The 26623-nt window shown below is 41.7% G+C and overlaps 1 protein-coding gene across 11 annotated transcripts in view; it reads right to left on the bottom strand.

Annotated features, from left to right (window-relative positions):
• Nucleotides 1-16156, bottom strand: part of PIWIL2 (piwi like RNA-mediated gene silencing 2) — a 111236-nt gene extending 95080 nt beyond the window's left edge. For 9 of the 11 annotated variants that reach the window (XR_003681332.2, XR_003681331.2, XR_003681333.2 and 6 more), the window contains exons 1-9: nucleotides 14445-16156; nucleotides 12871-12958; nucleotides 12586-12724; nucleotides 11877-12083; nucleotides 11190-11300; nucleotides 8791-8908; nucleotides 8213-8337; nucleotides 7063-7143; nucleotides 6669-6782 (exon numbers count right to left, since the gene is read on the bottom strand). Coding sequence is in view for 8 of the 11 variants with exons in the window: in XM_055087313.1 (XP_054943288.1) it covers nucleotides 6669-6782; nucleotides 7063-7143; nucleotides 8213-8337; nucleotides 8791-8908; nucleotides 11190-11300; nucleotides 11877-12083; nucleotides 12586-12724; nucleotides 12871-12958; nucleotides 14445-14636 (1175 nt within the window). In the remaining 3 variants the exon portion in view is untranslated. The remainder of the gene's footprint in view (nucleotides 1-6668; nucleotides 6783-7062; nucleotides 7144-8212; nucleotides 8338-8790; nucleotides 8909-11189; nucleotides 11301-11876; nucleotides 12084-12585; nucleotides 12725-12870; nucleotides 12959-14444) is intronic. The other 2 variants (XM_055087311.1, XM_055087312.1) reach the window with 2 other exon arrangements.
• Between the last annotated feature and the right edge of the window lie 10467 nt (nucleotides 16157-26623).

The raw sequence follows: 26623 nt of genomic DNA, 5'->3' as shown, positions 1-26623 counted from the left end.
GATGAATGGATAAAGAAGATGTGGCACATATATACAATGGAATATTACTCAGCCATAAAAAGAAACGAAATTGAGTTCTCTGTAGTGAGGTGGATGGACCTAGAGTCTGTCATACAGAGGGAAGTAAGTCAGAAAGAGAAAAACAAATATCGTATGCCAATACATATATATGGAATCAAAAAAAATTGCTTCTGATGAACCTAGGGGCAGGGCAGGAATAAAGACACAGACGTAGAAAATGCACTTGAGGACACAGGGAGGGGGAAGGGTAAGCTGGGATGAAGTGAGAGAATAGCACTGACATATATACACTACCAAATGTAAAACAGATAGTGGGAAGCAGCTGCATCGCACAGGGAGATCAGCTCAGTGCTTTATGACCACCTAGAGGGGAGGGATAAGAAGGGTGGGAGGGAGATGCAAGAGGGAGCAGATATGGGGATATACGTATGCATATAGCTGATTCATTTTGTTGTACAGCAGAAACTAACACAACACTGTAAAGCAATTATACTCCAATAAAGATGTTAAAAAAAACACAGAAAATACAATGAGATAGCACCTCACGCTTGTCAAAATGGCTATCATCAAAAAGACCACAGATGGGGCTTCCCTGGTGGCACAGTAGTTAAGAATCTGCCTGCCAATGCAGGCGACACGTGTTTGAGCCCTGGTCCGGGAACATCCCACATGCCGCAGAGCAACTAAGCCCAAGCGCCACAGCTACTGAGCTACAACTACTGAGCCTGCGCTCTACAGCCCACGAGCCACAACTACTGAAGCCTGTGTGCCACAACTACTGAAGCCCGCGCGCCTAGAGCCCGTGCTCTGCAACAAGACAAGCCACTACAGTGAGAAGTCCATGCACAACAAAGAGTAGCCCCCACTCGCCGTAACTAGAGACAGCCCATGCGTAGCAAAGAAGACCCAATGCAGCCAAAAATAATAAATAAATAAAATAAATTTTAAAAAGAAAAAAAAAACCCACAGATAACAAATGTTGGCAAGGATGTGGAGAAAAGGGAACCTCTGTACACTGCTGGTGAGAATATAAATTTGTGCAGACTCTGAGGAAAACAGTATTGAAGTTCCTCAAAAAACTAAAAATATATCATATGAGCCAGCAATTCCACTCCTGGGTATATATCCAAAGAAAACACTAATTCATAAAGATGCATGCACACCACTGTTCACAACAGCATTATTATTATTATTATTTACAATAGGCAAGACATGGAAGTAACCTAAGTGTCCATGAACAAGTGAATGGATAAGGAAGAACTGAGATACATACATACACATACACACACACGAATACACACACACTGGAATACTACTTAGCCATGAAAAAAGAATGAAATTTTGCCATTTGCAACAATATGGATGGACCTGGAGGGTATCATGCTTAGTGAAATAAGTCAGAGAAACACAAATACTGCATTTTATCACTTACATGTGGAATCTAAAAAAACAGACTAGTGAATATAACAAAAGAGACTCACAGTTAGAGAGAACAAACTAGTGGTTACCAGTGGGTAGAGGGAAGTGGGGAGGGCAAGATAAGGGTATGGGATTCAGGGGGTCCAAACTATTATGTACAAAATAAGCTACAAGGATATACCATACAGCACAGGGAACATAGTCAATATTTTATAATAATTTTAAATGGAGTATAATCTATAAAAATTTTGAATCACTTCGTTGTACATCTGAAACTAATATTGTAAATCAACTATACCTCAATAAAAAATAAACTTAATTTCAAAAAAGAAATCAGAATGGCTTTAGATTTTTTCAGCAGTAAATCTGAAAGCAAAAAGAAAATGGAGCAAAACTGCAGTGGCATTTTCTGGAGAGCTCAACAAAAATATTCTGAAATTAATCTGGAAAATAAATGTGAAAAATAGTTGTAGGAAAGAAAAAGGAAGATAGTGGATATAAGAGCAAGGTGGAAGGACTTGCCTTACCAATACTAAAACATATTACTAACCATAATAATTTTTTAGAAGTGTAGTACCTACACAGCATTTAACATATCAAATCTAAAATTAAAATATGAAAAAAAAAGAAGGGATGAAGCAATATTAAAATCAAGTTTGGGCTTGCTCAAAAGGTACAAATAAGGTAAAAAAGATATAAGGATGGTGTAAGAGGTGGTTATTTACTCACCTACAGAATGAAAAAGTGGAAAAATTCAGAAATAAGGTGTATTCAAATAGAGCGTTACTATGAGAACACCCAAAGAGTTAAATTTAAACAAGGAAATAGTCTCACTGTGAAAGAGTATGTGAGCATGAATAAAGATTATACCGAAGGGAAAAAAAAAAACAATGGAACCATGATTTTTAAATTCCAAGGGAAAATTATCTCCAATGTCAATTTTTTTTTTTTTTTTTGCGGTACGCGGGCCTCTCACTGTTGCGGCCTCTCCCATTACGGAGCACAGGCTCCGGATGCGCAGGCTCAGCGGCCATGGCTCACGGGCCCAGCCGCTCCGCGGCACGTGGGATCTTCCCGGACCGGGGCACAAACCCGCGTCCCCTGCATCAGCAGGCGGACTCTCAGCCACTGCGCCACCAGGGAAGCCCTCCAATCTCAAATTTTATGCCCAATCAAACTAAGGTAAAATAAAGAGGTTTCAAACACGTAAGAGCTCAGAACCAAGAGAGTAAACCAGGAAGAAGTCGTCATGGGATCGAACTACAGGATATCTGTGGTGAGAGGGAAAGGGAGTCTTCACCACAGTGAAGGGGAATCCCAGACAGTAACTATCAGCTACGCTGGAGAGCAACCAGTCCAAACTGAAGCCACTCAGGTTTTCACAGAGATTTCTAAGATGATACAGAGTTCTATGGGTCGTTAAATGCGTTACTGAGAACTTAATAGCAACATATGAAACCTAACCTTCTTTGTTCATTATCCTTTGAGAAATAAGCCAACCATTCTTTTTTTCTTTTCATGGAAGTATAGTTGATTTACAATGTTGTGTTAGATTCTGGTGTACATCAAAGTGATTCAGTTACATATATACGTACATATTCTTTTTCATATTCTTTTCCATTGTGGCTTATTACAGGACACCGAATATAGTTCCCTGTGCTATACAGTAGGACCTTATTATCTGTTTTATGTATAGTGGTTGGAATCTGCTAGTCCCAAACTCCTAATTTACCCCTCCCCCACCCCTGTTCCCCTTTGGTAACCATAAGTTTGTTTTCTATGTCTGAGTCTATTTCTGTTTTGTAAATAAGTTCATTTGTGTCATATTTTAGATTCCACATATAAGTGGTATCATATGGTATTTGTTTTTCTCTTTCTGACTCACTTCACTTATAGGATAATCTCTAGGTCCCTCCATGTTGCTGCAAATGGCATTAATTCATTATTTCTTATGGCTGAGTAGCACTCCATTGTGTGTATGTGGTGTGTGTGTGTGTATACACATATATATACACAAACACCACATATTCTTTATCCATTCATCTCTCAATGGACATTTAGGTAGCCAAGCATTCCTGATTAGAAATGCAGCAGCTTTTAGCTTTAAGACCTAACTTCCAGGAAAATAACTGCTCTTCTGTGGTTTCCAGTGGTTCCTAACAACATAAAGCGCACAAAGTCCCAAGTGTGTAACAACTGCAAGGCTGCAAGGGAAAACTAAGAAGTACAGAGCCCCACACCTGAGTCATGCTCTCCAAGGCTGAGTGCTAGGCACTATGCCAGACTAGGACCAGGACCATGAACACCTCAGGGTCTCGTATGTAATATAATGGGGTTATGCCTGACTTAGGACTTCTTACTGTCTTGGAGAACAGGAGCTCAAAGCTAGATACAATTTGATTTAAACAATCCAAGAAATATGATTTTTGGGGGGAGGGGGGAGGGGACAGGGAGGATGAAACTGACAAAATACCTAGTGTCTGAATGTACAGTGAGATTACACAAATGGATGTGAATCTGAAGTTGAATTAATGGTAAGTACATATAAAATTATGCACTTAGAAATTTTTTTTTTTTTTTTTTTTTTTTTTTTTTTTGCGGTACGCGGGCCCCTCACCGCTGTGGCCTCTCCCGCTGCGGAGCACAGGCTCCGGACGCGCAGGCTCATCGGCCATGGCTCACGGGTCCAGCCGCTCCGCAGCATGTGGGATCCTCCCGGACCGGGGCACAAACCCGCGTCCCCTGCATTGGCAGGTGGACTCCCAACCACTGTGCCACCAGGGAAGCCCAGAAAAATTTTTTAAAAGATAATATTTATATCCAAGATAATTGTGCAGAAAACAAAAATAATCATAGTACATACTACATAGCTCACCTATAGTTTTTGTGTAGTCATATGACTAAAACTTTAATAAAAGTAAAACTTTAATAAAAATAAATTGCAATAAATGAAAAGACATGCCATATTTATGAATAGGAAGCCTCACTGAACACTCTCCCTAGTCAATATCAATCAAATTGCCAATTGACTTTTTGTCTCATTTTCACTAAATTATTCAAAGTTTCACATGAAACAGTAAGGGGGGGTACAGAATAAAAATTCGGAAAACAGAATTCCTTGACAAATAATAAAACCTAATAAAACTGCAATAATTAAAACAGTATCACACTGGTTCTAACCCGTGGTTCAAAATGAAATATTCAGAAATAAATCCAAGTATTTTAGCATTTGATAAAGATACTGATTTAAATCTAAAGAAAAATGTTTTTCAATAAGTTGTGTAACCGTACCAAAACAATCATTATGATCCTAACATCACACCAAGTTCCAGAAGGTTTAAAACATTGGAAATTAAAACAAGTAGACCTTTCTAAGTAGAAAAACAAAGACAGTAACCATAAAGAAAGAAAGAGCGAATTTAAAGACATCTATTTTTATTTAATAAACATTCTTGAACACTTACTACAGGCTAGGAATAAACTACATCTGGGTGTACCATGTGAGAGAAAGAGAGATGGTCCCCACCATCAAGGAGAGAGAGTCTAGGAGAGACAAAATAAATAATTACAGGGCTTCCCTGGTGGCGCAGTGGTTGAGAGTCCGCCTGCCGATGCAGGGGACATGGGTTCGTGCCCTGGTCCGGGAGCATCCCGCATGCCGCGGAGCGGCTGGGCCCGTGAGCCATGGCCACCGGGCCCGCGCGTCCGGAGCCTGTGCTCCGCAACGGGACAGGCCGCGGCAGTGAGAGACCCGCGCACCGAAAAAAATAATAATAATAATAAAATAAAATAATAATTACAAATTCAGTCAAAAAAGTCCGAGTCTTCCTTATTAACCTCTCTCTTTCTCTCACACTCCACCACCCAGTTGGGAAATCGACTGAACGCTACTTTGAGAACATATCCAGAGGCCAACCATTTCTCACCGCCTTTACTGCTGCCACCCCCTCATTTCTCCACTGAATTATTACAAGAGCTTCCTGGTTGGTCTCCCCACTTCTACCCCATCCCACCAAGCCTATTCTCCACGCAGTAAGTAACAAGAGGGATCCTTTCACAACTCAAGTCACATGGTGTCACTCCTTGGCTACAAGCCCTATGTTTCACTCACACTAAAACCGAAACTCTTGACAACAGACTTACAAAGCTCTATATCCTCAGCTCTTCCTTCCATCTACTCCATCCTTCCACTGCCCTCACCTCACTTGCTCTGCTCTAGCCACCCTGGCTTCCCTGCTGCTCCTTGAAGAGCCAGGCATATTTCTGGCTTAGGCCTTTACCTCAGCTGTCCCTCTAACAAGAATTCCCTTAGCACATATATTTACCTGGCTAACTCCTTCACCTGTTCCAAGTGTTGGTTCAAATGAGCTTGACATGTTACTGAAATGACAGCTCTCTCCCCTCTCCATCCCACCCCTAGTACTCCTGATCTCTCCTACCCTGTGTTCTACCTTTTCTTTCCTCCCTACCTCTTATCACTTCTAGTACCCTATACAATTTACATATAGTGCTTATTATTTACTATTTATCTCACCTGACTACAATGCAAACTACATGAGCAGAGGGATCTTTGTTTTGTTAACTGATAAGTTCCAAAACTCTGGTACAAACTGGAGCGGTATAAATATATGTTGATGAAATGAATGAATTTATCAGATAAGCAAAGATTCATAAGCTTGGTAACACCCAGTAGTTATACAAAGCTGGTGAGAAAATAAACTAAGTAAATTTTCTAGAGGGTAATCGGTCAATATATATTTAAACATCTTATTATAGTAAATATTTCAAGTCGTTAAAATGTTCGACCTTTTCATTAAGTAATTCCACTTCTAGGTACACAACCTAAAAAAAAGATAGATGCACACCGATTTATGTATAAGATAGGATTTCATGTAACGATTACAAATTATACACATCTATATTTACTACAGTAAATATTTACTAGAGTAATACACTTAAACAAGAACTCAGGGCATGTGTATGTTAAATCAACTGTTCGTAACCAGAGACTTACATACATTCCTCCTCAGTCTAAGGGCAGCAGGTCTCTATTCAGATGCCTATCCTGGTAGGACTCACAGAAAGAGCACATCAACTCAGCATTCTCAATCTATTCTACAATTTAAAACCCAAACGGAACAATGGCTTATCTGTATTTATTACCAGCTATTACTGAACTTCTCAGAAAATTGTTAGTTTGTTAAACGTAGATGCCACCATCCACTCACATGATGTCCAGCACAGAATCATTCCGAATGACCTTATGGGAGACATCAGCTAGGAGGAAAAGACCTCCATCTGTCCTCCGGATGCTAGCTGCATAGCCCGGCCAGATCTGCAATCTGAAAACATAGGTGGCCTTTACGCTGGGGTTCTAAAAGAACCACAGATACTTCCATGCCTCCATTTGAGGCAATACTTGGAGCAGATACTGCCCCTCCCAAATAACAATGAGAAAGCAACAGGAAACAAATTAAGTCAACATCATTGTGAACTTACTAAAAACCTAAATTATGGAAAATAATTAACTCATAAACTGTACTATCATACTAATATGGTGATTGCAATGAAAAATTTATTTCCACAACATTCGACAGTGAGGAAGAAGAAAACACCACCAACCTGTGTTGCTGTAGTACCATAGCACTTGTGGGGTCAAAGAAGTTTCTCCCCACCAGCTTCATACCTAAAAGTTTCATTACCCTGAAATAAAGAGCAAGAATGGGTTTTCTAGTGGAATTAAAAATAATTAAGTTCAATTGCTCTTAGCTACATTTTCCTTTGGAAGCCTAAAAGAGCAGAAATGTTGATGCTCTTTGCGCAATATAGCTTTTATGCTGAGAACACTCTTGCCAAAAGAAAAATAAAAATTACCAAAGTATTTACCTTGCAGTATATGCAACTGACTGCAGCTTTTTCTACTAACTAGGTAACCAAAAATCAAGTTGACTTCCCAAGCTCAGTTTACATTACTTTTCCCCATTAACTAAAAAGAGCACAAGAAAGTCCATTTCTAAATTTGTGACTATCAGTCAGGCATAGGAAGCTACGTTTGTTCCTGGCAGTTCAGCTTACTAAGTAGAAATCAGGTTCTATGTTTCATTTTTAAAAAGGTGGTTTGGGAATAACAGTTTTATGAAAATTTGAGAGTCTTCAGAAAAGTTAAAAAATTATGAGCTGTATCCAAAAATTCTAGCAAAAATTTTTACATGCTACCTCTTCAAGTAGCCCCATCACTGACACCATTAAATATGTACCATAAACATGTGCTTTTAAAGTTCCTGAATGAATGGAAGGAAACCATCCCCCTCTATCCAGCTACTGCAAACCTACTTTCATATACCCAAATCTGGACAATCACTTGAGATAACTTTTAATAAGTTAGCCTTAATGTCATCCATTTACTTATTAAATGTTTCCAAACTCATCTATATACGCACTGTATTTTATTTTATTTTATTTTTTTTATTTATTTATTTTTTTTGTGGTATGCGGGCCTCCCTCTGTTGTGGCCTCTCCCGTTGCGGAGCACAGGCTCCGGACGCGCAGGCCCGGCGGCCATGGCTCACGGGCCCAGCCGCTCCGCGGCATGTGGGATCCTCCCAGACCGGGGCGCGAACCCGGTTCCCCTGCATCGGCAGGTGGACGCGCAACCACTGCGCCACCAGGGAAGCCCCCGCACTGTATTTTAATACCATCCAAGCTTCCTGAAGAGCTTTGTTACAAATACAAGACTGAGGTTAAAGAAAATAAGACTTCAGCCGTTTCTCACCGACGGAAAACAACATTGTAGAAGGGAATGCACAAGTCAGAACAGGGCTCCAGGATCTTTGTCAACTGAATCTTAATGGTGATCTCAGCACTGTCAGTCTTCCTTTGACTTTTTAACTCAAGAACCTAACAAATAAACATATGCAAGTAAAGAGAAATGACAACACTACCAAGCGCTAATCTAATCCAACTGTGTTCTAGAACACTATAATATCTTAAACATGTTTTATTCTTTACTGTTACTTTGCTGTCCACACTAGACAAAATCACAGCATGACAAGTAGGATTTACGAAAGGATTTGGTAAGAGAAACCCAATGGAGAACTAGCAATAGAGCCCTTTGAATTTACAATCTTGAACTATTCTTTGTCACTGAGGTCAAAGGCTTCCAACCACTCCTCTTAAGAGAGAAGGGACTGGAAAGAACTCAAATGTAAAAGTTTCTCAGTTTGCAATTTCTTTGTTATGGAAAAGTCTGCCTTTCCTCTCAGAATAGGAAAATACAACTCAAATGTTCAGGGACTAAGATTTCCCACCACCCATGCTTCGTCCCAAAGTGCACTTCCTGTTTGGTCTCACTTGTTGAAGCTTAACAGGCAGATAGAGAATGGATCCATCGAAAGCAGTGATGTTTCCGGTGACAGCTTGATGGTCCTTCAACATGCCAAACCTCATGCTTTTGCACTCCACATTGGGGCTAGAAAATAATAAAGAGGATTTTATTTCAGTTTGACTTTACAGCTGTGCGGTAGGTCTGTTAGAGACGCGGTCACTTATGACTACTGCTCCATCTAGTGGTCATATTAAAAAATGGAAATACATCTGACTGAAAAAAGAACTCTGACCCAAGGATACTGGCTCACAGAAAATAAAAACAATCCATAATTCCACCACCCAAACACAACTGCCTTATCATGTCAGTGTACATTCTTCGAGAGTTTAGACCAGAGGGTCAGAAAACTTTTAAGGAAAGATTTTACAGGTCATATGGTCTCTGCTACAACTACTCAACTCTCCTAACAGCACAAGTCTCGTAGACAATATGTAAACCAATAAGTATGGCTATGTTCCAGCAAAACTTTATTACAAAAACAGGCAGCGGGCCAGATTTGCCCAGCAGGCCTGCCACAGTTTGCTAATCCCTGCTCTAGCGTCTATAGAAATATACACTCTTTTTAAAATGTATTTTAAAAATAAAGGATTTTACTCTAACCATTTTTCACTCACAGCAATTTCAACTTTTTATCGATTCACTGTCACAAATCTTACCGCTTTGAAAAAGTCCAGTAGCTACTTTGTACAAAGATTGTCCCAATAGATCACAGTAACACACAACCTATTCTACAACTTCGAAGTTTAAACAAATCCAAGGCTAAAAAGGGTCAAGCATGTTCAAGTACATGAAGAAAGATAACATCAACAAAAAAATCAAGCGGTAATCCAATACAGTCATCGCCAAAACTAAGCACTCACATGCTAACACCACATTTCAAAATGCTTCCTCTAAAAAATTCACACATAAATGGCATTATGCCCAAGACACTATATTTAAATTTGTCTTTTTAGAGCCCCGTGATGTCAAGGAAGCTACAGGATGACCAGTCACTGTTAATACATCCTCTCGGTAATCTCTCATCCTCTTCACATTGTGGCATCAAAGGTCCGCATCTACAATCTTGAAATTTATAGAATCCATGTCTTCTCCACAGCCTGGTCAATGCAGAGATCCGTGAGGAGTCTCACACTCCTTTCTGTTTCATTATCAGTTGTCAGTCCATTTCCAGAGCAAGTACTCTTCCCTCTCATTAACACCCATCTCCATCCCTTACATTCCAGAACAGGCCCATTCCCACCACCTTCCCCTCTTGCTAGTTCAATTTCACCCGGTTTCCTGACTCCTTCTCTTCACTTGTCATCTGTGTTCACCTCCAGTTTCTTACCTCACAGAAACCTTTAAAGTAATTATCATTCCATTTCTCATTCCTCTTACATACTTTTAAAATAAGTGGCCAATCCACTGGCTATTTCTCATGGCCCAGGCTCTCCTTTGTTCTTTTAATCTCGTTTTTTCCCCATAACACTAATAACGCTACTAGAAAATCACCAAGGGTGCCTCTTGAAAGCAAATCCAACAACTTTTTTCCCTGTGGCCAAAGTCAACCACCTCCCCCTCATTCAAATGGGTCCTTCTTTCTGGCTTTATAACCTGTCTTCAGGGTATTGTTCCCCTGTTCCTTTCTTCTCTCTTTCATTCCACTTCTTCTTCTTGTACTAATTAACAGGTGTGCTTCAAAAATTCAGTCTTCCATCTTCCTTTTTCTCCATAAATATTCCAGAACACTCATTTATTTTCACAATTCCAGCTAATAACCTCCAGCTAATGGCTCTCCTGAGATTTTAAAAAAGAACACAGACTAATATAAATTCTTAACCTTTAAATAAGTATGATAAATCCTAAAGTTACTGATATAAAATTAAAGTTATTTTCTCTGGTTTTTTCACCCTCAAATTTAACCCTAGACTATCACTGGAGAGCCATCAAATGCTGGTATAGCACTCATGCAGAGAGGATCCAGGTATTGTGCAGTTGTGTATTTGATACCATTGTGCGGGGGGGGGGTCTCTTTAAGAAGAGGAATACAAAATTACAGATATAAGATAAGTTAAAAAGGTTATGAAGGGGTCTATGCAAGTAAAAGGCCCTGAACTTAAGTTACATTAACTTCACAGAAAATCCACCTCTAACCTCATGCATAAAATTGCACCTATTAAGTTAAAATCTGGATTGGTAATATAGCTAAACACACACAAAAAATGTTAACTTTAAACTTATTGCAAGGATCTGAATATATGAATTACTGCATGGGGAGCTGCATCAGGAGTTATACAGAAAAACAATTCAGTTATTCCTGTGGAACTATTTCATTACTGCTCTCTAAGAAGTGAACAATACAAGGGGGAAAAAAAGCTGTGAATACCTGAAAGTCACATGATACTGAAAAATTGCTTCATTATGACACTGTATTTTGATAAGGTTCAATCCCAAAGATTGAGGTGTTCCTTTTGATCCTTGCTTCACAAAAGGCTCTCTAGAAAATAAAAATAAAAAACAAAAGCACCCACATATGCCAAAAACAAACAAATAATCCATGCCACAATCACACTTTGCTTACAGGTACACAGACCAAGAACCAAGACATACAAAAGAAGCTTTGAAAGCCAAAAGGTAAATTCTTTGCAATCTCTAATTAGAGAAGCAAGGTCACCCTATTTGTCCTAGTAATATCCCTAGAATAACTAGGCCAGCTAACTAAGAACTAGCTAAGAATTAGTTCTATACAGAAAAATGAACGGCTGAAATGTATTTCCTAGATAATTTCCTTATCTTCAACATGACAAAGAATTATCTATGTCTGAATTGGGAAGGAAATGAAAAGCCATGAGTAGACTCTAGATAGATACATATTATCATCACTAACCCCATTTCACCTCATCAGGAATTGCCCCACCTCTTTGTCATTCTCCCCACTGGCAAAAAACAAAACAACCCTGCAGTACCTACCACCCAAGGAGGACTTGAGACACAACAGAAGAGAGTTTGCAATACTATGCGAAGGCCTCCTCCACATCATCACCAAGCAGGGAAGGCAGCACTCCTGACTTACTTTTCCTTGTGTTCTGCAGTCCCAAGTGGTGGGCGATCCAGAGAGTGCAGTGGGGCCGGAGGCAGAGGTGGCGGAGATGACAGCTGGGCAGGATCCTGAGAATTCAGGCTGAGAGCATGGGGGGCCTTGTATACTCCTCTGCCTATACCACCAGCTGCTCTTCCCATCGGTAATAAAAAGGCATCCAAATTCCCTCTTCCAAGCGTTCTGAAATGTTGAAAAAGAGGCAAATCAGAACTTTCTGAATCATGCTTCTATCTATGCCCCATCTAAATGAGTCCCCCAAATCTACATTCTCTTCCTGGAGGAGTCAGAAAAAGGGACCCAAGCATTGGGATTCTCTCCAAATCCAATATGCCAACATGACTCATTCAACAATTGTTATTAATATTGACTCTCAGGGCCAACTTCCATAGCAGAAATTGAGATGGAAGTTTGACCCACCTGGGTTAAAGAACCACTACCATCAGGCTGAATTCTTAAGAGGGCAAACAGGGTGGTGAACTGCGCAGTGGAGTACTTCTTTTACCCTCATCCAAAGACTGACTGCATCAGTAGCTGCTGACTACTCTTGGAAAATACCCATTCTTACCATGAAACCGTGCATTGTTTCTTTGTGAGATAATACAACCCACTTTAGAGTTTCTCTCTGGACTTAGAGATATTTCATCTGAATTTGATGGCTACCCAAAAAGGCAACTTTACCCACCTATTCCAACCAACGGAGGCCTCTGCCATCTTGCTATCTCCAGATGCCAACGCTGAAGGATCCAGAAAAGTGGGATGGGGTTCTTCTCTGTCCTTGCGTGCCATACTGGTAGACAAGCCTCGACCTAAAATGCCTCTACCTAAACGGAAGGGTCAAACCCCAGCTGTAACCGTCAGCTGAACATTTTATAAAGTACAGTAATTTTTCTGAAGATAAACTGTGTGAATTTAAGAACAAAGCAATCATATATAACACCACGTTTTCTCAAGTTAGTTTTCCACATACCTAAAGGAGGCATTTCCTGTTTCACACAGGTACGGGACACTGTTTCAAGGCCCAGTCCTCGGAACATTGAGACCAAACCCACAGATTCCTACAGAAAGTCAAAGAATAAAGTTATTCTAAGATGTAGTTTAAAACCCCAGAAACACTGTTGGTTTTCTTCAAGTCTTGGTAAATAATAAAAATCATCCACTTCAAATTCTATAAATGTTACAAGAATAAAAATACCTTATAAAAATTGTTTAAACCCTTATGGTCTTAAAAAAAAACACTTCTGTCGGACTTCCCTGGCGGCACAGTGGTTAAGAATCTGCCTGCCAATGCAGGGGACACGGGTTCGATCCCTGGTCCGGGAAGATCCCACATACCGCGGGGCAACTAAGCCCGTGTGCCACAACTACTGAGCCTGTGCTCTAGAGCCCACGAGCCACAACTACTGAAGCCTGCGCACCTAGAGCCCGTGATCCGCAACAAAGAAGCCACCGCAATGAGAAGCCCACGCACCACAACAAAGAGCAGCCCTCCCTCGCCGCAACTAGAGAAAGCCCACACACAGCAACGAAGACCCAATGCAGCCAAAAATAAATTTATGTAAAAAAAAAAACCACTTATGTCATATTAGGTTTTCAAGCATAAACAGTTACAGTTCATGATTTGATATACAGTATAACAAATGCAACAGAATTATTTTTCTAGTTCATCTCCTGTACACCTAAGGTAAGAGAGAACAAGTGTACTAGCTAATAAATTCTCCCAAAAAATGGATCATTTAAGGGTATCAGAATTTTGGTTTTTTTTTAAACAACCTCAACAAAACTTGCTACTGTTTTCCTGTAGCAGTCTTGGAAGTTTACAACTGTTACACCAATTAGAGTTGCCACATATAGACTCAAGCAATCCATTTGAGTAAAAATACAGGATTACTGTCAATAATGTTTCTTCTTACAGAACATTACATCTGACATTGTCAATCTACTTAAAATTGTCATAACTGCACTATTAGGTTCTTCCTGTATTTGCTAACTCTTTATTCTTTGAGATTAATTATAGACAAATACCATTCTTAAAATTACTATATAATTAGGAGATTAAGAATGCATGTCCATGCGAGTACACACACAGCACTACCAATAGCTGAAGATCCTCTTTTTCTTTAAGATTTAGGCAAAGAGCCTTCTGAAAGGAACCATTCTTAACAATTATGACCTTAGAGGCAAGAGTGGCTGCTAATACCATACAGTCAAACCCAGAGTGGAAATCTAAACACTCACAAAAAAAACAAAAGACTGTACCTTTAAACCTATCATTTATGTATGTATATATTTATAATTATAGAAGCTAGAGAACTAAGGCATTTATCCAGGTCCATCTAACATTCATTACGAGGCCCTTTTTCTAGACTTGCAACTCAAGAATTTGAAATATATTCCGAGAGGCGACCACTTGTTCAAGGGAAAAAAAAAAAACAAACCCTTGCTTTCATATAGGGCTTCCGAGTTTCCTAAGTACCTTGAAATCCCTTATTTGCCCTGATGATAAGCTGTGTGCTGCTACTATGTATGCAGACACGGTCTTACCTTTTGCACTGGTCCACTCTGTGGGCCTGGCTCCTCTCGCTTTTCAAATACATGGCCTCTGCCTGCAGGTCCTGCTCTGCCCAGAGCTGGGTCCAGAGGTTTTGGAGCCTGTTGCCAAGAGCCCGGCATCCGCACAGACTGAGATGGGTACACAGGAGACGGGCCCCTGAAGGGTGGTCGGCCAGTATCCATTGCAAGGCTGCAGGGAACACAGGTGTCAATCTGTTCCGGTTAATTATCTGCCATCATTTTATAATTTAAATGATTCCCAATTGTTTTCCTTTTCCTTCAAGACAGACTCAAAAAGCATTTTAATAAAAAAAAAGCTGCTTTGGATCAGACCAGTGATACAACCAGCCTCCTATATTATGTTCACCTCAAAAGCTTCTGTTTACCCAGAATATTCTAAACACTCTCCATCTGCAATCTTTTAAAGGCCAAACCCTCCTTGAATTTACTTATATTTTCTACCCAAACGGCCTCTTAGAGAACTCAGTCCTGTAAGTTAACTACCAGTTGTAGACGGAAACGCTTTTTATGTATGGGCATGATTTTGCTTTATAAGTAAGTTTATAGTTAACATAGCCATATGATAAAATTTTTTTGTCCATAAATATTTATGGGTTTTGCTTCATTTTGGGCCACTCTTTCTTCTACCAGAGTCCTAATATTTTGCCAGTCTATTTTCACATTAAACTTTTCCATCTCCTCCTTGGTTCCTTAGCTGCTTCTCTGAATTGTTATACAACTCCTTTCTATAAAACTCTTCTTTCAAACTCTACCAGAACTGAGGTCTCCAGGGTACAGACCCTTTCTGGTTTGAGCCTATGATTCCTGCTGAGTCTCACAGGTGACATTTAACACCTCCCCCCACCCCCCAAGGTAACCAGGGATGATGCTCTTCTCACCCCTCAAGTCTCAGACTCACTAAGCTTCTTCAAAATCACTTTATAATCTGTAGACTTCAGGACTCCTTCTTTCAAGAGCTCCCTTCATTGTCTGGACTCACCCCTGATCCCTGAAGAATCTTTTGCAACCAACAAGTAAGCCTCTTCTTAACTTTTGCAAACGTGTCTTAAGTATTAGCTACAGAGAAATCAGGCCATACATATAAAGAAAAGACTGACACCCAATTCCTAAGTCAACTATAGGTGAAGGCAGTTCAGGATCTGGCAAATTTTTTTTAAATAAATTACACTAAAATGGGAGGATATGCCTCCCTTACTCAAAGGCTACTACAGTTCTCCCCTTTAATTGTTTTAATTGTTTAAACTACTTTTCAGTTAGCTTGGCCTCTTCACTCACACCTTCTCACCACCACTGGAGGAAACCAGAACAATCAGTAGCCTAACTGGTACACACTGAGAGGCACTATAACACCTACCAATTACAGGATTTCTGGAATCCTCTTCTTTCTCCACCCCTCCCTCACCTCCACCATAACTTCTACAGATTCAGGCCCTCCCTTAATGTGGATTTTCTCCTTTGATTAGTTAGCAGGTGGCTGGCTGACTATTAGGTACAAGCGGGGAGAGTCCAAGGACAGGCAGGTCCCAGGACCGGCGAGGCCTACGTTCCCCACCCCTCCAGGTGCGAGCTCCCGGCTGGGGCATATGACTGGGCCTAACCAGAAAAGAGGTTCCTGAAGGCAAATACTACACCCCTTCCACCCTGGAGAAAGCATCATTCCCTAAACCAAAACTCCCCTGGGGGTCCTGCCGACCCCTTGTGTGCGAGCAACACTCACGCCCGCCCAAACCCCTCTCCCCATCAGAGTCCCCTCCCTCCCCAGGCACCACCTTCCCACCTCTCCCAGGTACTGCATTCCTCCTACCCCCGCAACCCCCAGCCTCAAATAAAAACTCCCCGCCCCCGCCCCCCGCTCCACCCAGGGGCACACAGCCCCTCGCGGCTCCCCAGGGATATGGGGTGAGAGGACAAGGGAGGGTCCGAGTGGGCCGGAAGTGCCCCCGTTCACCAGCAAGAGCTCGAGCGAACGCGCACCTGGCCTGTTGCAGAGCGACCTTGGCCTCCCCGGCCTTCCACACCTGCGGCCTCTGCTCTCTCCAGCGTTCGAGCCCTCGCGCGCCTCAACGGGGCCTCAAGATAACCCTAAGCTTAACGCTCGCGCAGCTACACGGGCCCGCATGCTCCAGACCCCGTTCCCGTCTTCTCGCGGGGTCTCAGGGGCTGAACCCATTGGCCAAACGACGTGCCACTCACAAGAGCCAGCGGTCTCATAGGCTCTTCTGTTAAGAGTGCCTCCCTCTCCCGTTCCAGCGGCTTCGCTCTATCCCTAGGTTCATTCGAAAGAGGTCCTCCAAGTGGGGGTCCAGAACTTAGGCGTGAACCTAACCATTATAATGTGTTACGTTTTTAAGATCCTGACTCCCATGCCGTTGGCAACTCCTGTAAACAGAGTTAGCTTAGACGCTCATGTAGAGATTGAGTTGCCCCATCCTTCCCAGTTAGAGGATATAAGGATGTGGGTGATGAATAGGAAAGAGCCTGAGTTGACATTCAAACACCTAATTATGTGATCTCTAAGCCTCACTGTACTTATATATAAAACTGGAAGAAAATCATCCATTCATAGGATTGTATGGAAATGTACATACGTTAATGAGATGATGCGTGTAAAATACCTGGCACGAGGAGAAGAGTGCCTGCAATAAATTTTGCCTATCGTTATTATTTATTGATACCTGAATCTGTGAGCCAAGGACAGCTTTCTTCAAACTATGTAAAAGCATTGGTGGTTAACTCTGCAGCTACGGTATATTTTCCAAATAAATATTTCTCTCCCTCTCCAATCATTCTGGCAAATAACTGCACCCCTCTCCAACCCCAAGTTTTCTGAGGTGGTTGGGGTCAAGCTTCCAGAGACCTTGGCTGATGTTGTAGAGACATGTAAATACTCTATATGGAATAGGGCTAGACACGGCTTTTCCAAGCCTCAGATATCTCATACCTCGTTTTAATCCATACATTCAAGGACTCTCCTCTCCTTCCCAAAACAGAATAGCTTGAAAATTATTGGAGCAGGAGAATTTCCAAAGCAGGAATCTAATTGGTGGGATACCCCTTCCCTCTTTGTAGCTGTTATTTGTTTAACATTATATGTGAGTTCTTCTACCTCACAGCCTTCCTGCTTTACAATGTTACAATGTTATGTTATAATAACATGTATACTGAATTCTGTTGTTCATGCCAACATTTAGTAGCAAGTGCACTCAAAAATAATTATACAGGGCTTCCCTGGTGGCGCAGTCGTTGAGAGTCCGCCTGCTGATGCAGGGAACATGGATTCGTGCCCCGGTCCCGGAAGATCCCACATGCTGCGGAGCGGCTGGGCCCGTGAGCCATGGCCGCTGAGCCTGCGCGTCCGGAGCCTGTGCTCTGCAACGGGAGAGGCCACAACAGTGAGAGGCGCGCGTACCACAAAAAAAAAAAAAAAAAGAAAAGTTATACAAACTGTTTTGTAACCTTGATAAAGTCCCAGTTCCCTGTCCTTATACGTACTCTGACCAAACCTTGAATGAAAGATTCATTTCATACCTAGGAAACAATATTACAGCAGCTGTTTACAATAGCAATTATCAGATAATTTTCTGACGCTGTCAGTTTTTGAATCTAAACCAAGAGCACCATTACAAAGGATTTACACATTGGGTTCCCTAGATTTCTATATATGTCATGCAAGAGTAGACAGGATATAGAAATACCCTGTACAATATTTCTAGCCAACCCACACATAATGAATACTAGTTATTTCACCAAAGGAAAATCCACATAGTCTCAGTGTTGACTGGAAATAAAGATAGTTGAAGCTCTCTAAAGTGTGGACATCTGCTTAGAAGCTTTCAAAAGCTAATCAACCTCTCCTGGAGTTTATATTCCCCAACAGGACACTTCAGTTGTTAATTAACCATACCTAGGATATTGATTTAAAAGAGCACACACATGTTGTACTGTTTAAAGTATTTAAAATTAAATTACAGATGATATAAGATGATATTTTCATAACACCAAATTCTGTCCACTTGGCCTTGCCAGGCTCTAAAATTCAGGGTGAGGATGGCCCTGTCACTATATACAATCTGGATTTTCCCAGGCAGTCATGACATCAAAGAGACTGGCCCTTTGTCCCCAGTAAGTATTTCCATTCTGACCATAAATCCTGATTTGCTGTTGTTATTGTTGTTGAGAAAATGAAGTCACCAGAGCTACAGCAAGACTAATGGCAGATAATGACATTACCTGTTTGGCCTAGAAACTGCAGGGAGGATTTAATTTATTAATTAATAAATTTTTATTTAAAAAATTAAATTAAAAATATTTAAATTTTAAATTTAATATAGATGTAGGCATCTATAGTACCTCTGGGTTCCAGGCAGAGGTAAACACAGATCCTCCCAGGAGAAATACACCTTCCACCTGGCCCTCAAAGTTCCCACACAGGAACTCACAAGAAAAAATAAATCACAAAACACATTAGGGTCAATAAAATGGGTGAACTGTTTTGATTGTTTGTTGGGTTGTTTTGTTTAATCTTAAAAACACACATTAGGCTCAATAAGAAGACAAACAACGCAATTTTTTAAATGGGCAACAGATATGAACTGATCTTTCACCAAAGAAGATATACAAATGGGTAAAAATCACATGAAAATGTGCTCAGCACCATTAGTCATTAGGGAAATGCAAACAAACAGACAAACAAAAACACAGTAAGATATTTCACACCCACTAGAATGGCTATAATATATAGGACAGATAATAATTGTGATGGTTACTTTTATGTATCAGTTTGGCCAACAGGTACCCAGATATTTGGTCAGACATTATTCTGTGTGTTTCTTGGAGGGTGTTTTGAATGAAATTAACATTTGAATTGGGAAATGGGGTAAAACAGACTGCCTGCCCTCTCTGATGTGGATGGCCTCATCCAATCAATTGAAGGCCTAACTAGGACAAGAAGGCTTACCCTCTCTGGATTAAGAGAGAATTTTTCTCACCTGACTGCCATTGAACTGAAACATCAGCTTTTTCCTGCCTTCTGACTCAAACTAAAGCATTGGCTCTTCTGGGTCTTAAGTCTGCAAGCCTTCAGATTGGAACACCACCATTGGCTCTCCCGGTTTTCAGGCCTTTGGATTTGGACTAGAACTACACCATTGGCTCTCCTGCAACTCCACTGAAGATCTTGGGATTCATCAACCTCCATAATCACATATTATAATTCCTTAGTAGAAAGTGTATGTATATATAAATAAATAAATAAATATATATATATATATCTCTCTCTCTATATATATATATATATATCTCCTAATGGTTCTGTTTCACTGGAGAACACTGACTAATACAGATTGTGGTACCATGAAGTAGGGTGCTGATGTAAAAAATACATAAAAATGTGGAAGTGGTTTTGGAGCTGGGAGATAGGTATAATTGGAAGACTTTTGAGGTACATGCTAGAAAAAGCCTAGATTTCCTTGAAGGGACTGTTGGTAGAAATATGGATGTTAAAGGTGCTTCTGGTGAGGTCTCAGACAGAAATGAGGAACATGTTATTGGAAACTGGAAGAAAGGTGATCCTTGTTATAAACTGGGAAGGAACTGGCTGAATTGTAGTCTTGTGCTTTGTGGAAGGTAGAACTCACAAGCAATGAACTTGGATATGTAGCTGAGGAGATATCTAAGCAAACTGTTGAGGCGTGACCTGGCCTCTCCTTCCTGCTTATAGTAAAACATAAGAGGAGAAAGATAAATTGAAAGAAAGATTAAGCAAAAAAGAATCAGAGTTTGAAGATTTGGGAAGTTCTCAGCCTATCTATAGTGCAAAAGTGAGAAAGCTTGCTCTGGAGAGAACACCCAAGGGTGTGGCTAGACAATCACTCTATTAGGAGATTATCCATGGTTAACTATGGAGTTAATCAGCTATCTCAGCAGAAGCTAGAAGCAAAAATAGGATTATGTTGAACACCAGCAGAGACTGCCAGTTTGGACCAAAGGGAACAGAGACTGGATGAAATAAAGGAAGGCTTTCTAAAGGATGGCTTTTGGGCTTCTGGGATTCTACAGGACAGGACAATAGAGTGATTCAACATGCTTAATCCTTTAAGAAAAGGGAAGAATAACCCCAAAGGTGATTCAGCCGTCACCAGTGCTGCCACTGTCGCCACAAGCCTATGTGACAAAGCTATTTCCTCTTCATAGCTTCACAGCTGGAGAGAAATATTGCTTCAGGATGAATCATAACTCAAGTCTCACCAATATCTTATTTAGATGATGTCTAGATGAGATTTTGGACTTGGAATTAATGCTGGAGTAGGTTAAAACTTTTGGAGCTATTGGGATGGGGTGAATGTATTTTGAATGTGAGAAGGACATGAATTTGGCGGGACCAGATGGCAGGATGTTACGAACTGAATTTTGCCCCACCAAGAGTCATATGTTGAAACCTAACCCCCAACGTCACTGTATTTGGAGCAGGGCCTCTGGGGATGTAATTAAGGTTAAATGAAGTCATAAGGGTAGGGCCCAACTCATAGCATTGGTGTCCTTAGAAGAAGAGACACCAGAGATCTCTCTTCTTTCCCTGTGAGCAAAGAGGAAAGGCCATGTGAAAACACAATACAACAAGAAGGTGGCTGTCTACAAGTCAGGAAGAAAGCCCTCACCAGAAACCAAATTTGCCAGCGCCTTGGTCATGGACTTCTAGCCTCCAGAACTGTGAGAAAATAAATGTCTGTTGTTGAAGCCACCTTGTCTGCAGTATTTTGTAATGGCAGCCCTAGATGACTAATGCAATAATAAAGTCAGCAAGGATGTTGTGCTGTAAGTGCCTGACATTACGCTTTTTTTTCACTGTAATTCAAGTGCCTGATATTAAGCTTCTCATTGCCAAGACACCCGTTTCAAAGACGTCCATCTCAAATAAACATGCTGCCATCTAAATAACTAGATAAGGGGGGCTTCCCTGGTGGCGCAGTGGTTGAGAGTCTGCCTGCCAGTGCAGGGGACGCGGGTTCGAGCCCTGGTCTGGGAGGATCCCACATGCCGCGGAGCAACTAGGCCCGTGAGCCACAACTACTGAGCCTGCGCGTCTGGAGCCTCTGCTCCGCAACGGCAGAGGCCGCGATGGTCAGAGGCCCGCGCACCACGATGAAGAGTGGCCCCCGCTTGCCACAACTAGAGAAAGCCCTCGCACAGAAACGAGGACCCAACACAGCCAAAAATAAATAAATTAATTTTAAAAATAAATAGATAACTAGATAAGGAACCAGGACACCTCCACCCACAAAGTTCCCCTTTTAGAAAGCCCTGGGTGACGCTGACCTCTTGAGTGCTCCTGCTTTTTCCTCCCCATGCCCTAATGCCTGCTCTTAGGATTCATTCGTTCATTCATTCATTTTGGGTGGCGGGGCCTGCAGGTTTTATTTCTTGACTGGTCCACGGGGTGGTAGGCAGTTGCACTACAGGCCACCTCACCGGGGCCCTGGCTCTGGCTGTGTCTGCCTTCTTCTGCTCCTGCTGTTGTTGGAGCAGCCGGGGCTCTGACCCAGACTCCTTCATGCGCTTCCCGTAGCCCATGTGCTCGCAGTAGTCTCAGCTGTGCTGTCGTGCTTGCAGGCCAGGAAGTCGGGGAATGTGACAGCTTACACCTGAGAAGCCCGATGAGGTAGTGAGCGCAGTAGTCATGCTGATGAAGCACCAGCTGCGCCTTGCTCCACCTGCAGCTGAGGGGCTACCATCCCATGCTCCTTGCACCTGAGGAAGCCACAGTCGGGTGGGAAGGTGGGCATCTGGAGGAGGTCAGGCTCCCCCAATGCATCACGCAGCTAGCGCCTGGCCAGGTGCCCCCCGCCACGCCTGCTGTTGCTGCAGGTTCCTGTGGGAGTCCATGCTCTTAGGTTTTAAATTCACCAATGAAGAGTTAACCTGCAAAACCCTAGCCACCCCACTCTCAACCTTAATAAAGGCAGAACTGCAGGTTTTCACTTTCTACCTGTCTCTGTATCTCTCTGTCTCTCTGTTTCTCTCTCTGTCTCTGTGTCTCTGTCTTTCTCTGTCTCTGTGTCTTTCTCGCTCTGTCTCTCTGTCTCTGTCTCTCTTCTGTCTCTGTCTGTCTCTCTCTCTCTCTCTCTCTCTCTATATATATATATATGTATCTATTTCCCCATGACTTTGCTGTGTGGCCCTCAGGCATGCCGTGTACCCTCCAGCACTTGATTTTTCAAAGTTCCCTGATGGTTGCTGCTGTGGTACATCCTGCAGTCATAATAAGAACCCAACGGCCAGTCCAGCCACAGCAGTGGCTCAGGTCATATAAGCAGATAGGTTAGGGGGTGCACCACTTTGGAAAACATTTGGCAGTTTCTCAAAAAGTTAAACAAAAAATTTCCTTAGGAACCAAGAGTTCCACTTCTTGGTAACTACCTAAGAGGAATGAAAACATATGCTCCCACAAAACTTGCATGCATACATTCATAGCAGCAATTTTTATGAGAGCCCAAACCTGAAAACCAATGAAATGCTCATCAACTGGTGAATGGATAAGCAAAATGTAGTGTGTTCATACAATGGACAGATTCAGCATTACAAAGGAACAAACTACTATGCTATGCCATGGAGGAACCTCAAAACACATTATGTTAAAAGATGAAGCCAGACACAAGAAACCATATATTGTACGATTCCGTTTATATGAAAAGTCTAGAAAAGACAAATGTATAGAGACAGAATGTAGACAAGTGGTTGCCTGGGGCTGGAAGTGAGAATGAGGATGAACTGTTAATGGGCCTGGGGGATTTTATTAGGGTGATAACAATGTTCTAAAACTGATTTGTGCTGATGTCTGTACCACTCATTAAATTTACCAAAAATTACTGAATACTCGAATAGGGTAAGTTTTATGATATGTAAAATAGATCTTAATAAAACCTCCTTGAAAAACATTAGCAAACAAGCAGAAACTACAGTGAACAGAACCAGATCCACAAAGATTTCAAAAAAGGAATCACCGGACTCAGAATATAAATAAATCTTGAATACGTTTTAAGAAATAAAGGTGGCAATTAAAACCATGAGTAAGAGCAAAAGTTATCAAAATTGATTAGGCAGATTTGAAAAAGAACCAAAATAGGACTTCTACAAATGAGTAATATAAAAATTGAAATTAAATGTTCAGAAGAAAAGTTACACAAGAGAAAAGACACAGCTGAAGGAAGACATTGTGAATTAGAAGATAAATCTGGTGGTGCAGTGGTTGGGAGTCCTCCTGCCAATGCAGGGGACACGGGTTCGAGCCTTGGTCCGGGAGGATACCACATGCCGCAGAGCAACAAGGCCCGTGCGCCACAACTGCTGAGCCTGCACTCTAGAGCCCGCAAGCCACAACTACTGAGCCCGTGTGGCACAACTACTGAAGCCCATGTGCCTAGAGCCCGTGCTCCACAACAAGAGAAGCCACCACAATGAGAAGCCTGCACGCCACAGCGAAAGATCCCGTGTGCCGCAACTAAGACCCAATGCAGCCAATATAAATAAATAAATATTTTTGAAAAAGAAAAAGAAAAAGCCTGGAAGACACTGGCACACACACATACAAACATACAGACACACACACACACCACACACACACACATCTCCACAGGCCTGAAAGTTTAAGGGAAAAAAAGAACTGTCAACCTAGAAAATGCATATCCAGTGAAATTTTCTTCTTAGAACAAAAGTAAAATAAAGCATTTTCAGAAAAACACAGAGATTTACCTCTAATAAACCCTCTGTAAAGGACTTTCCAAACAGATGAAAAAAGGAATCATAAGTAAAGCAGTTGATTGAATAAAGTAATAATAATAATGTATAAGAGGAGGATGGCTTATCCTAGATTCCTCAGGAGGCAGAGACTGAGACAAAGGTTTAGCACAAGAATCTTATTGGAAAGTGTGATCCCAAGGAACAGGAGTGAGGAATGGAGGGACAGAGAATGATGCAGGGAGGGAGAGAGAATGATGCAGAGAGGGAGAGAAAACTCATTCAAGGATGCACTACTGGGACTTCCCTGGTGGTCCAGTGGTTAAGACTCTGTGCCTCCATTGCAGGGGGCACGGGTTCGATCCGTGGTCAGGAAAATAAGATTCCCAAGTTTGTCACCGCTACAGAGTTCTGGTTGCTCCATCTCTGGGGACCATTTGAGAAGCCATAGGAAGTACATGTCAAGACTACTAGTCCTGGGACTTCCCTGGTGGCACAGGGGTTAAGACTCCGTGCTCCCAATGCAGGGGGCCTGGGTTTGATCCCTGGTCCAGGAACTAGATCCCACATGCATTCCACAACTAAGAGTCCACATGCCACAACTAAGGAGCTGGCGAGCCACAACTGGGGAGCCCGCAAGCTGCAACTAAGGCTTGATGCAACTAAATAAATAAATAAATAAATATTTTTTTTTAAAAAGGACTACTAGTCCTGCAGGGATGTTACCTGGGGGAGTTGGGGGGATGCACGTATCCATTGACTCTCTCCTCTCCCTTGGTCAAAGGCTCACCTCAAGGAGTATTAACCCCTTATACTTTCTAAGTGCACCACGATGTTCCCATGCTACTCCATGCCTTGGCATCAACACAGAAGCCTCAGGGCAGAAAGCAGGAGATGCACAGAGCAAGCCTGAGGCTAGGCATTATCAGCTTGTATCGCTGTAGACCTGGTGAGTGCTCACAGAAAACTGTTCAGCATAGTACTGGCTATATAAAGGGACAGGTAAGACCGAGAGGATCTGTAATGGAGCATAAGAGGTGTCCAATACAGTGAAATTTTTAAAAAAAATGATAGAGCTAAGAGGTTAAGAAAAATAGCATATAAGTCAGGAGGGAGGTAATTAGAATAAAAGTATTATAAGGTTCTGGAGGAGGGTAATAATAATTAACTCTACACTCTCTCAGCATGCATATTAAATTTTTAAAATATATATTTAAAATATTTTAATTTAGGTATAATTGACATATAATGGTATATTAGTTTCAGGTGCACAATGTAAGGATTCAATATTTGTAGACTTTGCAAAATACTCACCACAATAAGTCTGGTTAACATCCATCACCTTACACAATTACAAAAAATTTTGTGTGTCATGAGAACTTTTAAGATTTACTCTCTCAATAGGCCTAAAATCCCTTATCAGAAATCCTTGGGGGGACTGGTGGCGCAGTGGTTAAGAATCCACCTGCCAATGCAGGGAACACGGGTTCGAGCCCTGGTCCGGGAAGAAGAACCCACCTGCCAATACAGGGAACATGGGTTCGAGCCCTGGTCCGGGAAGATACCACATGCCGCGGAGCAGCTAAGCCCATGTGCCACAACTGCTGAGCCTGCGCTCTGGAGCCCACGAGCCACAACTACTGAGCCTGCATGCCACAACTACTGAAGCCCACGCCCCTAGGGCCCGTGCTCCGCAGCAGGAGAAGCCACCGCAATGAGAAGCCCATGCGCAACCAAGAGTAGCCCCCGCTCGCCACAACTAGAGAAAAGCCCGCTCGCGTCAACAAAGACCCAACGCAGCCAAAAATAAATAAATTAAATAAATTAAACACACACACACAACACACACACAAAAGAAATCCTTGGGGCCATGTACATTTCAGAATTCAGGAAGTTTTAAATTTAAAAAAGATATTAAATTGTACATTGTATACCTCCCCTAGAGTGGTCTGAGACAGCACAAATAATCAAACACTTATATTTATGCAGTAAAACATGAATATTCACCTCAAGTAGGGTAAAGACTGTAAATAGCTTCACATGATGAGGTAACAATTTCTACCAAGTGAAATCAGATCAGACAGTTGAGGTTTTGCCACCAAGGAGGTTTCAAGAAAATAATTTTTACAACTTTTAGATGGCAAACTTTTGAATACGAAGCTGTGGACCTAGATTGGTTGAGCAGTAGCCATTACCAATATGTTAAAATTTAATATTTTCAATAAACCTCTCAGGAACATTTTATTATTTTCATTTTATAGATGAGAAAATGTAGGCTCAAAGAAATTAAATAACATGACTAAGCTCACACACCAGTAAGAGGGGTAATCAAGAATCGAAGAAATGGGCTTCCCTGGTGGTGCAGTGGTTGGGAGTCCGCCTGCCGATGCGGGGGACACGGGTTCGTGCCCCGGTCC

Source organism: Physeter macrocephalus, chromosome 9 (assembly GCF_002837175.3).
Source record: "Physeter macrocephalus isolate SW-GA chromosome 9, ASM283717v5, whole genome shotgun sequence".
Taxonomy (NCBI): Eukaryota; Metazoa; Chordata; class Mammalia; order Artiodactyla; family Physeteridae; genus Physeter; species Physeter macrocephalus.
The sequence above is the reverse complement of the archived record's forward strand: the minus strand, read 5'-3'. Positions and strand labels throughout refer to the sequence as shown.